The 15,355-nt window shown below is 43.8% G+C and overlaps 1 protein-coding gene across 1 annotated transcript; it reads right to left on the minus strand.

Moving 5' to 3' along the window:
• Positions 1–2,221: 2,221 nt before the first annotated feature.
• LOC139446795 (uncharacterized) lies at positions 2,222–4,851 on the minus strand. The gene has a single exon (XM_071228124.1). It carries the CDS (start codon positions 4,849–4,851, stop codon positions 2,242–2,244), a length of 2,610 nt encoding a protein of 869 aa, XP_071084225.1. The 3' UTR covers positions 2,222–2,241.
• Positions 4,852–15,355: the final 10,504 nt, after the last annotated feature.

Below are 15,355 nucleotides of genomic sequence, written 5' to 3' on the forward strand. Positions count from 1 at the left end.
TATGAATGTATTGCTACAGTATCATCTCATTACATCTTTGCTTTGAATGTATTGCGACAATGGAACCTATTACATCTCAGCTACTGAATGGATGGCTACACTTGAACGCAATCACACTTTAGTTACTGAATGGATTGCTACACTTAAATGTAATGACACCTTAGTTACTGAATGTATGGCTACACTTAAATGTAATGACACCTTAGTTACTGAATGTATGGCTACACTTAAATGTAATGACACCTTGGTTACTGAATGCATTGCTACACTTAAATGTAATGACACCTTAGTTACTGAATGCATGGCTACACTTAAATGTAATGACACCTTAGTTACTGAATGCATGGCTACACTTGAATGTAATGACACCTTACTGAATGTATTGCTACACTTGAATGTCATGACACCTTAGTTACTGAATGTATGGCTATACTTGAATGTAATGACACCTTAGTTACTGAATGTATTGCTACACAGAAACGTCATCACATCTTCGTTACTGAATGAATTGCTTCTGTGGAACCTGATGCAGAGGATTACGCCATTTATGCTAAATGTCCTATATTGGTAATAAACAATTTATTCCTCGAGCCTTACGAACCGAATGATCCTGTGTATAACATGCACATCTTGTTCCTGATTAAGATTTAACTTCTGAGTGTTTTGAACAATACTAATGTCATATCACTGTGTTAATTGTATATCACACTTTTTAAGAATCCAGTGTCATCAGGTAAATATGTTCACTGTCGACCGACTGACCATTGTCTCCTACACCAGAAATACACACATCAATATCCCTGTGTCATTAGGTGGATATGTACATTGTTGTGGCGACAGATTCATCCTTGTCTCCCCATATCAGTAATACGAAGATAGTCTCACCCGAGTTTCTTTTGATATCAAGGAGTCGATAAAAGTTTAAGACTCCGGGGGATATCTCCTTGGAAGCCAGATCAATACAACTATCCTTGCTCGTTGGTTTCACTGCTCGGTGATGAACATACACGGGGCGGACATACACGAGGCGGACATACACGAGGCGGACATACACGGGGCGAACATACACGGGGCGGACAAACACGGGGCGGACATACACGGGACGGACATACACGGGACGGACATACACGGGGCGGACATACACGGGACGGACATACACGGGACGGACATACACGGGGCGGACATACACGGGGCGAACATACACGAGGCGGACATACACGGGGCGGACATACACGGGGCGAACATACACGGGGCAGACATACACGGGGCGGACATACACGGGGCGGACATACACGGGGCGGACATACACGGGGCGGACATACACGGGACGGACATACACGGGACGGACATACACGGGACGGACATACACGGTACGGACATACACAGGGCGGACATACACGGGGCGGACATACACGGGACGGACATACACGGGACGGACATACACGGGGCGGACATACACGGGACGGACATACACGGGGCAGACATACACGGGGCGGACATACACGGGGCAGACATACACGGGGCGGACATACACGGGACGAACATACACGGGGCGGACATACACGGGACGGACATACACGGGACGGACATACACGGGACGGACATACACGGGACGGACATACACGGGGCGGACATACACGGGACGGACATACACGGGGCGGACATACACGGGGCAGACATACACGGGACGGACATACACGGGGCAGACATACACGGGACGAACATACACGGGGCGGACATACACGGGACGGACATACACGGGGCAGACATACACGGGGCAGACATACACGGGGCAAACATACACGGGGCGGACATACACGGGGCAGACATACACGGGGCGGACATACACAGGGCGGACATACACGGGGCGGACATACACGGGGCGGACATACACGGGGCAGACATACACGGGACGAACATACACGGGACGGACATACACGGGGCGGACAATATCCTGCTCTCTACGGCCCTCCAGATGTAGAGGTACAGATGGGAAGATGAACACGAAGCACTATGCAAACAATAGAGAACAATGTTTAATACATCACCCAAACAGTGAGAGCTGGGAAATAACCCGAACCCTAACCCTAACTCTGTAAATAATCATTACCCATGGTGGAAGCGACAAGGATATAAACGTCCTGAGACGTGAGTGTCAAGTGTAAAAACATATTGAGGCGAGAGTGTCATGAACAAATAGTTTCCATCACAAGGTGTCCACGATTGCTTTCATAACTAGATTTAGGGGCTAACCGAGGCGGATCTGACACAAGAAATAGCACCACACGTGTCCTCGTCTTCTTTCAACTCAGCCTCATCCTCTTCGAATCCACATATTTCTGGTGTATTTACACCCGTTAAATCCACAATGATATCAATTTCCTTATGGGTGGCGGTTTCAGATTTGCTCCCAACCGCGCCAATATTCCACGTGGACGTGGACACACCATTTCCGGCAGGGGGGACAACCGTTGGTCTTGCCCTGTCTGCATCCGTAACTGGAATTATGTCGTCTATCTTCCAAGACTGTCGAAAGAAGTTCTTCATTTCGTCAAGTTGTGTGGTGAACCTGAGATTTTCAACATCAAGTCTGGAGCTGCTGTCTTTCTTAAGGAAGAACTTTTTGAGTGCGAATGGTATCAAGCCTGTAACAAAAGTAGCGAAGAATTGTCCCTCCGGGGATATGTAGCTGATATCTCCATAGGCCATGACTATAACTAGGAGACAGGCCAGGAATACAATAACTCTACAGAATTCAAATATTGCTTTGATAACGGACCATGTAACGTTACCTGGCCCGCCATGACAGTTGATACCTGTCGTCAGATGGAAGAACTTTTTGGACAAGTATGGTGTGTCGTCTTTGTGAAGAAACAACACCAAACCTCTAGTATTCATACGCAGAGTGCCATCTTTCACCGAGAAAAGAGGTCCTAAGTATCGGTGAACTTCTTCCTGGGTACAGACTTCAAATACAATATTTTCCTGGTCATGTAGGCTCTTCTGCGCGACGTCCCGGAGCGCCTGCATCTTGCCAGACATTATGAGGCCCAGGATGGTGTTGTGGTAGGACAGGTAGGTGGAACTCACCTGGCTGAATGTGTCCCGGATGTAGAAGACAAGGAGGAGGATGACAGGCAGGATCCGCATCGTCAAGTTGATGTTGATGACCATGTCTATTATGACCATAGTGATGACATGAAGCAGGAAGTTGAAGCCCACGGTCAGCACAATGAACACAGCAAATATAGTGGTGCTGAAGGCGAGGTTTTCAAGTGTCCTTCCACCTGTCTCTTCCTGTCTGTTGCGCTTGCTCTGACATGTTCCAAGGAGGAGTCTGAGAACCCGGATGGCGATTCGGAACACTGGTGACGTCACAATGAAGTACAAGAGAAGAATGACCGGGGAAATAACGAGGCACACTAACCACAGAGGAACAATAATGAGACCAAGTTTTTGAACTGGAAGAACAAATGTTCTTACTACTGATTGTATCCGGTTCGTGTTGTATGCCACAGAAGACCTTGCTGCGTTGCTGTATAGTAACTCTCCGTACAGTTTTCCCAAGTTTCTGTCAAGTATTCCGTCAATGACGACAACGGCAACATGCAGGACATACACGGCGCTCAACACAGCAACGACGACAGTTCCCGCGGTGATGTTGATGTCGTAGTTATAAGTCTGCTTGAGACCAAGGTCGGTCATTATTTTGTTTACCTCCCGGTAGTGGAGCTGAGGTGAACAGAAGTAATAGAGTCTTGGCACTGCCGGTAACGCAAGGAGTGCGAAGATAAGGATGGTCCGGAGTGCTCGAAGTAGAACCTGCCACTCCGGGCATGCGCGGCAACTACACTGGCCACAGACTCTGCTGGTACAGCAATCTTCCAAAGGGTCGCTATGGCGGATCTTAAACCTGATCAAACTATCAAACAATGCGCGGAGGATTCCAAATGGCGGTTCATTCTCAGCTAAAATACGATCAAAGCCAACTTGAAAATCCACTTTCTTGACTTGAAATGTATGTACAACATCTGTAGGTATTTCAGATAGCATCGTACGAAATTTGGTCATTGACAGACATTTCTTGAAAGTGACAAGTAATGTCTTCTGCGTCAAAACTTTAAAACCAGGGTTTCGAGTTGTCATTATATTTACGAATTTCGGCGTTTCAGGAAAGTATGAAAACACGTCCAATTTGTAACTTTTCGGTATCAATAATGGGAAATACAGAAACAGCACCACAGACGCTATAATTATCAGGGACCGGAGAACCCAGATCCAAATATCATCTGCAACCAGATAGCAGGTCAGGCCAGCAGACGACATCCGGCAGCACTTGTAGCCCTGTTTCCCCCACCCGTTGTCGTCAATGATCCTCATGGAACATACACTGGTATCTGACGCCGTCGGCGTGGTGGTGTTGTCGGTTGGAGACATGTTGTTGAGGATGGACAGTTTAACTAGCGTTTCAATCTCCACTTCTGACATTCTTCTCAAACAATTTAGAGGTTCGGTAGTAATGTCCACCTTTTGCGTCTTGAGACCAACATTGACTAAGGGTTTGAACATTCCGTAGTAATAATGAAACAAGAGCAGAAACCTTTCCGTTGTAGAGCTGCTGCATTTATAAAAACGGGTAGGATTGTACCAATATGGTCCAGTGGCCTCGCTCCAGAACTCAGAGGAATACTCGTTAAATAGCAGGTCATATTCGATGATATTAACCCCATCTGACAGTGCTTGTTTCTCCTCCAGTATATGCGGCGCTGTAAGAGCACACCCTGCAGCTTCACTCCGCCCCTGTAGAACACACACTACACATACAACCACCACCAGTCCGACCCCTCCCATGGCTCAAATGTTTCTACGGCTGCGGTCCACAATCCCCCGGCAGTGTTGACGACGGAGGTAGGCCTGGATACCGGCGTATTTGTTTCACGGGACGCCCGTGCTTACTCCAATGTACTGGGATCACTATGTGCTGCTTCACATAACAAGTCGTCATGCCGATGTGTTGATGTATGTGCAAGGCCGCTGTGTCGTTTCTAGTATGTGTCAAGTCAGGATCAACTTTGGACTAGTGTCTGTGATACCCGGTACAAATCTCCCACCCTGTCGCAATAACATTCCCTGTTTTATTAACTCTTTCTGTCATAACACCCAACCCTATCGTAATAACTCCCCCTAATATAATAACGCGCCCTGTTGTATTAACTCAACCTATTGTATTGACTCATCCTATTGTATTGACTCAACCTATGGTATTGACTCACCCTATCTTAATGACTTTCCCTTACCTAATGCCTCACCCATATCACAATAACTCAGCCTATTGTATTGACCCACTGCGTCATGATTACTTTCCCTTACATAATATCTGGACAGCCCCCATGGTCTAGTGGTAGAGCGTCCGCCCGGAGAGCAGAAGGTCCTGGGTTCGATCCCCGGCCGCGTCATGATATATGGACGTATTCCGTCCCTGAGTCCTCCCAGGGAGACAAGCATGGGAAACTGGGTAAGAATTCTGCCCTTGAATCCCCGCGGGGAAACGCATGAGTTCTGTATGTACTGGAATACAAAAGGGGTGCATGCACGGGCACTAGGAACTGATGTCGTAGTTTTACAGGTGGAGTAGAAGTACCATCATGTGATTCGGAGTAAACATGACTGAAAAGGTGTTATCAAAATAACTGTGTGGGGGTTAATATCACGTGACATTAGATAAAGTAGGGAACTTGAGTTTATTTGTTTACTCGGTATGTTGAAAGTGTGTAGATTCCGCTGGGCGGCAGCTGTGCCACAGACATGCCACGCACAGCATGGGCAAGGCGAGACACACTGTTCAGGCGATACATCACAAGAAAGTGAAGTGTGAAAAAATATTACTAATAACTCGATGTCACAGTCGGCGATCTACTAGACATCTAGTGTGTTTAATTTTGTGAGTCATCAACACAGATCAAGATGCTTTTTACAGCAGTGAAATTTAAACGATTGTGGATCTAAAGTACACATACATGGTCACAAACAATATAGAAGACTGGTAGTGAACAAGCCTCCACTATCAAAGGTAACACGCAGTGTCTAATGTGTTGGACGGTTCTTACAAACAAAAACTTATACTGGGAGCATACAATGTCTACAATGTTGGACGAATGCAAATTTTCTATACAATACTGTGTGTGAACAAGCCCCTGGCATTAAAGGTCGCATTAACGACGACTGAAACAGGTAACGTCTAAACCAAAAACATTATATGACGATAGATAGATGAACACAGTCAACAATAGCTAGTAACTGTTCGCTTGTACATCCATCAAAATCGTAAGCAGTAGCTAGTCCTATTGTACAACATATGTTTATCAGAATAGAAAGCAGTAGCTAGTCCTATTGTACAACATATGTTTATCAGAATAGAAAGCAGTAGCTAGACCTATTGTACAATACACGCATATCAAAAGCAGTATCTTGACCTCTTGGTACTTTCATGGTCTCGCACAACACCGCTCTGTCTCGTCATTGTCACGCATAACACCTCTCTGTCTCGTCATGGTCACGCATAACACCTCTCTGTCTCATCATGGTCACGCATAACACCTCTCTGATTCGTCATGGTCACGCATAACACCTCTCTGTCTCGTCATGGTCACGCATAACACCTCTCTATCTCGTCATCGTCACGCATAACACCTCTCTGTCTCGTCATGGTCACGCATTATACCTCTCTGTCTCATCATGGTCACGCATAACACCTCTCTGTCTCGTCATGGTCACGCATAACACCGCTCTGTCTCGTCATGGAGCCAGCACCGCTTTGTCTTGTCATCGTCTCGCACAGCACAGCTCTGTCTTGTCATCGTTTCGCACAACACCGCTCTGTCTTGCAGCCTCTCGCACAACACCGCTCTGTCTTGTCATAGTCTCGCACAACACTGCTCTCTCTTGTCATCGTCTCGCACAACACTGCTCTGTCTTGTCATCGTCTCGCACAACCCCGCTCTGTCTTGTCATAGTCTCGGAAAAACACTGCTCTGTCTTGTCATGGTCTCGCACAACACCGCTCTCTCTTGTCATCGTCTCGGAAAAACACTGCTCTGTCTTGTCATGGTCCCGCATAACACCGCTCTCTCTCTTGTCATCGTCTCGCACAACACCGCTCTCCCTTGTCATCGTTTCGCACAACACCGCTCTCCCTTGTCATCGTCTCACACAACACCACTCTCCCTTGTCATCGTCTCGCACAACACCGCTCTCTCTTGTCATCGTCTCGCGCAACCCCGCTCAGTCTTGTCATCGTCTCGCACAACACTGCTCTGTCTTGTCATCGTCTCGCACAACACCACTCTCTCTTGTCATTGTCTCGCACAACCCCGCTCTCTCTTGTCATGGTCTCGCACAGCACTGCTCTCTCTTGTCATCGTCTCGCACAACAACGCTCTGTCTCGTCATGGACCCGTACAACACTGCTCCGTCTTGTCATGGTCCCGCATACCACCGCTCTGTCATATCATGGTCCCGCATACCACCGCTCTGTCATATCATGTTCCCGCATACCACCGCTCTGTCATATCATGGTCCCGCATACCACCGCTCTGTCATATTATGGTCACGTACAACGCCGGTCTGTTTTGTCATGGTCCCGCATACCACCGCTCTGCCATGTCATGGTCCCGCATACCACCGCTCTGTCATATCATGGTCCCGCATACCACCGCTCTGTCATATCATGGTCACGTACAACGCCGGTCTGTCATATCATGGTCACGTACAACGCCGGTCTGTTTTGTCATGGTCACTGGTGGTTAAAGTGTTTGCTTGTCACGCCGAAGACCCGTATTCGACCCCCCCCCCCCCTGGAATATTGCTCAAGCGGCGTAAAACAACACTCACCCACTCACTCTCCCTTCAGTCCCGCACAACACCGCTCTGGCTTATCGTCCCATGATTCCGCGCAACACTTATACTCCTCGTCTTGTCCTTGCGGTTTTGAACGCCGCAGTTCTAAGTCAACAAACTTCGTATTCACTATTCACGTTGAGATCAATAGACTATTGATTTTCTTAACAGATTCTCTGACAGACGTGGAAGTTGTTAGAACATCTAAATGCATGCTTTTAAAGGAACACCTAAGATATTCACACATCGACGTCACTTACATCGTCCTCAATACACCTTGTAAAAGAAGCACCTGAAGCTCTAGTTCATGTTCGTAGAACAATAGGCACAAGCGCGCCATCAATGGCACAGTTTCAACAAAATAATAAGGCGTGATTTACGTCTTGGCTGACCAGAGGTCATGTGCTGTCCAGTGTCCACATCCCCAATGTATGTGTCGATCCTGGAAGATCCTGTATGTGGACACTGGTCCATCTATATCCCACATATTTAAGAAATAAACGACTCGTAGTCATTGTTTATCTTACAATAAAACAAACCTCTCGGGGAACAATGAAACACGAAAGGGAGAATAAACCCTGCGGGGCAGAGTCCCGAGAAGTATATTCCTCCTGCAGAGTTTTATTGTACGACAACAAGGACCATGAGTCGTTCATTTCTTGAATGAGATTTCAACACCATATACAGCCTATTTAAGGATGTTAATAAAATGTACAAGCTTTAAAAATATTTACCCGTATTATCGTATCGTATCCCGCATAGCCAGTACGGTGTTAAACAACAAACAAACAAAACATCTATTGGAGAACTCACAACACACTTTCCCCGTGTCCCACGTGTGTGTGTGTGTGTGTGTGTGTGTGTGTGTGTGTGTGTGTAAGCTAAAATACCAAAATGAAACTTTCAAATGGTAAAGGGGGGGAACGGGTGGCCCAGTCGTCTAAGGCGCCGCGATTCGCCGTGCAGAGTTGCGTCCCTTGGGCAGGCCAGAAACCTATGATTGTGGGTTCGAATCCCGGTTCGCCCCGATTATGTTTCTAAGTTTGTCAGCACCATACCCGTGCTCGTAGGTTTCACCGAAGAGGTAAACGTCTGCGACCCGCATCACTTCGGGCTTTCCTCCCACATTAAGCTGACACGCCGCGATATAACTGGAATACTATTAAAAACGGTGTCAAAACCCAACTCACTCACTCACTCAAATTGTAAAGGGGCTCTTTTTTTCTTTAATACTCCATGCATAAGCGAAACAAGCAGATGTTAAAAGTTAAGGGTGCATGGCCTCACAAGTATTCACATACTGCATATCTCGATAAAGAACATACTAAAAGGGTTAATGAGGTTTTCACGTACTTACATCCTCCATATCTCGATGTGTAATTGATCTACAAGACATCTTCTCTTGTGGTTGCTAACCAGAATATTTTCCCAGCACTGTAATGATGTTTGCGTTGTTTAGGAAATATTTGACAAAGCTGCCATGACGACCAGCCGTGGGTGTACGCCCAGTGTCTAGGGGATACAGTCAGTGACAGCCACCCCTGCACACACGACCTACTACCGAACAGTACAAATATTGTGCAATGCTTATATTGATCACGAATCCGTCATGTTCTGAGTAATTACTTGACGTGATGTGTGAGGAGAGAATCAGCAGATACGTCTATTATGCTTGAGCTTGGATATTATTATTATTATTATTATTATTATTATTATTATTATTATTATTATTATTATCATTATTATTATAATTATTATTATTATTATTATTATTACCTCTATGGGCAATAGCCCTATTGCAATTGTTCGATTTAATATTATTCTTTATTATTATGTACACATTCAAAAAAAAAATGCAGTAAAGAGAGTTTAGGTGATCCTTGGACAGTCAGGCTGGTTAGGCTCATCATCAGCTCAGTTTGTTGGCCTGGATACGTCTGAGGCTGTAAATATTCCAAATAATTTTGTATTTATCATTTTCCATGACGCCCTCTACATATTCCGGGTCGTACCATGGGTGGACCTCTGTGTCAAAACCACAAGCATTGCGAAGACGGTAATAAAATGATCGAGCTACACCATCATGTCGCTTAAGATATTGTGTTTGTGCCAAAGCTGGGCATCCACGGACAATGTGTTGGACAGTCTCATTAAATTCATTACATAATCTACATTTCAAATTCACATATTGATGCAAAATCACACATTGACGGTTTCGAGTTGTAAGTGACTGGTCCTGAGCAACAAACAGAAAGCCTTCTGTTTCACTTTTCAGGCCAGACGACTTCATCCAAGCGAAGGACTTTGTAGGATTGCTGATCTTCTCAACACACTGCACATTAACTCGATGCAGTGGTCGTTCAGATAGCCTCTCCTTTAAAAACTGAGTTTAGGCCGATTTGATACGGCTCTTCGCTTGGTTGACACTCATTTCTGTACCGACCAGCAGTACAGAACCATCAACAAAATCAAAACCGACATTGAGATTATGCCCACATCCTTGGCTTGTTTACGAAAACTATGGAATGCCTTGTTTTCATCATGTATCTTGACATGCTTCAAAGGAGGATCATCAGGCAAAAAAATGTGTGCAAAAGTGCGCAATACAATTGTATCATGAAGAGCCTCCACGTTAATCAAACCACGTCCTCCCATTATGATTGGTAAATATAAGCGATTGAGGGAAGAGCGAGGGTGGTGGGATCTATTGTCTGACATGATTCTTCGTGTGAGGGTGTCAATACCCTACATTTATTGATTTGTCAAGTCAACAACATCAAAGGAATATGAAAGGACAGCTGCAGGTACAGCAGGGTTAGGGTTAGGGTTAGGGTTAGGTTAGGTTAGGGTTAGGGTTAGGGTTAGGGTTAGGGTTAGGTTAGGGTTAGGGTTAGGGTTAGGGTTAGTTTAGGGTTAGGGTTAGGGTTAGGGTTAGGTCAGGGTTAGGGTTAGGGTAAGGGTAAGGGTAAGGGTAAGGGTTAGGGTTAGGTTAGGTTAGGTTAGGTTAGGGTTAGGGTTAGGGTTAGGGTTAGGGTTAGGGTTAAGGTTAGGGTTAGGGTTAGTGAGCTGGTGTGCTTTATCATGGGAAGGGCAGATAATTGGGGTAAATAATGTAATTATTTGAAGCAACATAAAATGTACCTGTTACCTTATCCCTTGCCGATAGGTTTGTATCAATTCCCCTTTGTGTTCCTAACCTGAAACATGTTACCCTAGCCGCTAGAGATGGTTATGCGGGATAAGCCAAGACGAGAACATTTAGATTCTTATACATCATGCAAACAAGCTGAGCGAGAATTCAGACGTCGCCACAGACAGTCAAAGCAGGCTTATTCCAAGAAATTTGGTTTTGACTTTTGTTGTGAGACTGATGTGAATACGTCTGTTAGAAAACTACGTAAGCTGAAGATCGGAGTTGATACACTTGTGTACTTATGATAACGGTAATGCAACAACCCCCACTGGCATATGTCAGCTTTGGGGTAGGTATAGATAGATAGATAGATAGATAAATAGATAGATAGATAGATAGATAGATAGATAGATAGATAGATAGATAGATAGATAGATAGATAGATAGATAGATAGATAGATAGATAGATAGATCTTCTTTATTTCCTCCATTTCATGAGGAGTACAAGGTATACAGTGATAAGACAATATTTATAGGATAAGTGCACACACACACACACACATATGTATATTACATATATTTGGAAGAAGTTCATATACATCTGTATAATATTGATTATTGGAGTAATTAAATGGACAATTAGCATATGCTCTTTCCAAGTGTACACTTGCTTACAATACATTCATTGTTTAGTATAAGCAGCTTCGGATGACTTCATCCTACTTTGTAAATGCGCCACCAATATTTATCACGCTTTCTGAACATACATTGTAGTCTAATTCATCTTCAAGTTGTTCAGGTAAACCTCCGGGCAGAAAAGACAGAAAGGTATCATCGTCTGTCCTGATTCCAACAAATATTTTACCATCAAGCAAATCAATGATTTTATAAAATTTGATATTTCTTCTACATGTCAATTATAGGGTAGGTACAGTGCAGATCTAGCAAACTCACACGACTCTGACCATTTTAAAGATGGTATTGGCCATGGAATTGAGAAATTAACCTCTAGTAATGAAACTAACTCATGTATTGATAATATCATGTGTTGCTGAAATATCCGTTCACGAAGTGACTAGATATGTACAGACACTGAGGAGGAACAACTCACCTGGCCCTGACAATATCAATAATGAACATGTGATGTTTGGTGGTGAGCTGCTGCTAGCACGGAAGTTAGCACTACTATTCAATGCTAGTCTTGAACTTCAGTACACACCTGCAGCTGATCTGACTTACAGACCCTGATACAAATATATCAAATACAGCCCATGCAAGTCTATAATGTTGGGCAAGTCTAGATTTCTGCAGTACCTGAAAACGAAGAGAGTCTCTAGGCTCCTTTTTATTATTTTTTAAAGATAATTTAACAACTGCTTTTTTTCTGTACGATATGTTCATTTCAGAGACTAGATGTTTGTCTAACCTGCAGCCTATAGACACGGGGCAATTATACCTATCTATGAGGTCAAAAAAGACAAACCAAACCCTGTCAATTATAGAGGTATTACGCTTACATCTTGCCTCAGTAAGCTTTTTGAGAAAGTTCTCCAAGAAAGATTAGAAACGTGGACATGCCTGTAACTTTCCCGATTTGTTGCAGTTTGGTTTAGGAAGGAGCAGGCTATTGTCACGTCGCTATGTACTCGCACTGAATGTGTAGAAAGTTATGTAACAGGGGATCATGCATCTACACAGCATTTCTAGATAACGAGAAAGCTTTTGGTCGAATATGGCACTCGGGTCTCTTCGTAAAACTCCACATCTTGGTATTAGAGGTGGCCTCTGTTACATCACTGCTATACTTCCATGTATGCGTGTGTTCAGTATAGGGGCGAACAATCTGATGTATTTGCTGTAAGACAAGGTATAGGTCAGGGTAGAGTTCTCAGCTTAGCTTTTTCTGGTGCACATAAATGACCTTATAACTGAGCCTCGGCAATTAGATACAGGAACATATGTAATTTATATAATGTATATAAATGCGTGTTACTGGTTGATGATACTGCACCTGAACGTCTACAAAGAGCTTTAGATACAGTTGTTAATTACGCATCCAAATGGCGATTAACTTATAATGCATCGAAAAGTAAAATTGTTGTGTTTCATAAAAAGTAGCAATTATTGCAATTGCTTACGCATGCTTATCACTTTGGGCATTATGACATACCTGTGTTTGATAATGCAAATATGCGGGTGTTGCTCTACAAAGTAATCTTTCTTTCATATTATGTATTGAAGAGAGTTGTACAAAAGCAAGGCGCACTGTTAACTCTCTCCTCTATGTTGGTCTATAAAGTAGTGATTTACATCAGTATGCAAGTATTAAGAAATGGAAAAGAATGATATTAACAAGTTTTTTTCTGGATAAGAATTACTACCTCCTCTGCATGGTGGGGGGGGACGGGTGGCCCAGTCGGCCTATGTCTGTTCCCCCCCACTGATGCCAATATTCCTAAGCTGGGCCTGTGGAGCATGGCTGGCTATATAGATAAATGTAGACTACAGCTGCTGGGGCGTCTTTGCAACAACTCCTGTGTCGCAATTTGTAAAACTATTTACTGCGCATCTCGCTCCATTATTTTCATAACAGTAATTTACGCAGTTTATGTCGAGTTTTGCTTTCAACAGCTAGGAAAAATAATCCACTCCATCATGTATTTCACAACGTTTGCACAGGGGAATTCCCGAACAATAGGTGTGTAAGTATGGAAATATGAATTATCATGTAGAGCTGACCTGTTTCGATATTCTAAACTTCACACAACGCTTACTCAGCATGTGCAATACAGCATTGTACTGTTGTATCCAGAATGGAGAAATACAATATGTAATAAGGATTGGATCCAGGAGCCAAATATCTGAGGAATGTACAAAATGTAAAGCTTTTGCTAATGATTATTATCACTATGTCATCTTAAACTGTGAACGTGTACTTTCAGAGAGAGAGAGATGTACTCTTTCCCACTCTAGTTGATAATCTTGATGTTGAAATGTATGTTAAAATAGAGATGATGGAAGACCATGATATGTTAGCATTCCTTCCTGGTGCAGATAACAATAACATTGATGAAATAATGTGGCATTTCACTATTAAAGAATTCTCAACATTTTTATATCAAATTAAAAATATGTTTAATTATTTTGTTATTTAATCATTTTATTACATAGTTTTGATGTTTTGAAAATCTTCGGATTTACCTGGAGGAAATAAAGACATTCATTCATTCCTTGACACGGGCGGTGGTCGCATGTTTTTGCCAGTAGGCGTCATTTAACGCATTAACATATATAGCGACGTGCATGCACGTGTGTGTGTGTGTGTGTTTGGCTGCTTGTACTAGTCCGGACTGATGCCGATTTATAGTGCTATCACACTGAGATACCATGCCGCAGTTTAACATGAATACCCCACTCAGACAAAGTATACAGACTCCGAGCTGACCAGTCCTTGTTTTAGCCCCTTAATGCCGAGCGCCAGGCAGGGTAACAACAAGTACCATCTTTTAACGTCTTTTGGTATGACGCAGCAGGAGATCGAACCCCGGACCTTCCGCTCTACCACTTGACCACGGAGGCGGTCTTAACATGAATAGAGGACTATTTATACGTAATACTCCCTATATCGCTCTAACAGCTAACTACTATATTGCATTCCCATGCAAACACTCAATACGACAGTGTGGAACGGCGGAACGCAAACCAACCAATCATGAGGTGGAAATATTAACATTGGTGGTAAAACACATCCCTGTTTAACTCCCCTTTTCGCTGAAACGAATGACGCCAAGAAATCATTCACTCGCACAATACAAGTATCGCCAGAAAGTGATTGTATATTGTTGTCTGTTGACATTATCGGAAGCTTTTTGAAAGTCTGTGAAGCAAGTAAATGTTTTCTGCTTGGGGTCATGTTTTTGGGTTGTTGTTTTTTATAACCGTGTATGTACTGTCACTACCTGAGTTCAAAGCTTCTCTTGCAATAAAACATCAGTGAGGTCAAGCTGAAATGTGTCACAAACACATGCAGAGGCAAGTCATCTGTTTATCTGAACAAACATGGGAACATGTGGTGTAGTTAGAATAGGGAATTGCCACAGACATACTGTTGGTCACGGAGAGGTCAAATATAGAAACTTACTCCACATGTGTACCATGGAGAGACAGGCGTAGGGAAGGTCGGGTATTTTTCGAAAAACAAATGTCCCTGAAAATTCTTGAATACTTATGCCTGCCATAAACAAACTTGTACATTGTTGCAGACTCATATTTTTAAATGAATATCTAGTCTCGAGACAAAATTTCAGCCTCCGAGCCCACCGTTCT

This window comes from Haliotis cracherodii, unplaced genomic scaffold (assembly GCF_022045235.1).
Source record: "Haliotis cracherodii isolate W230 unplaced genomic scaffold, xgHalCrac1.p SCAF_6, whole genome shotgun sequence".
In the NCBI taxonomy this organism is placed as follows: domain Eukaryota; kingdom Metazoa; phylum Mollusca; class Gastropoda; order Lepetellida; family Haliotidae; genus Haliotis; species Haliotis cracherodii.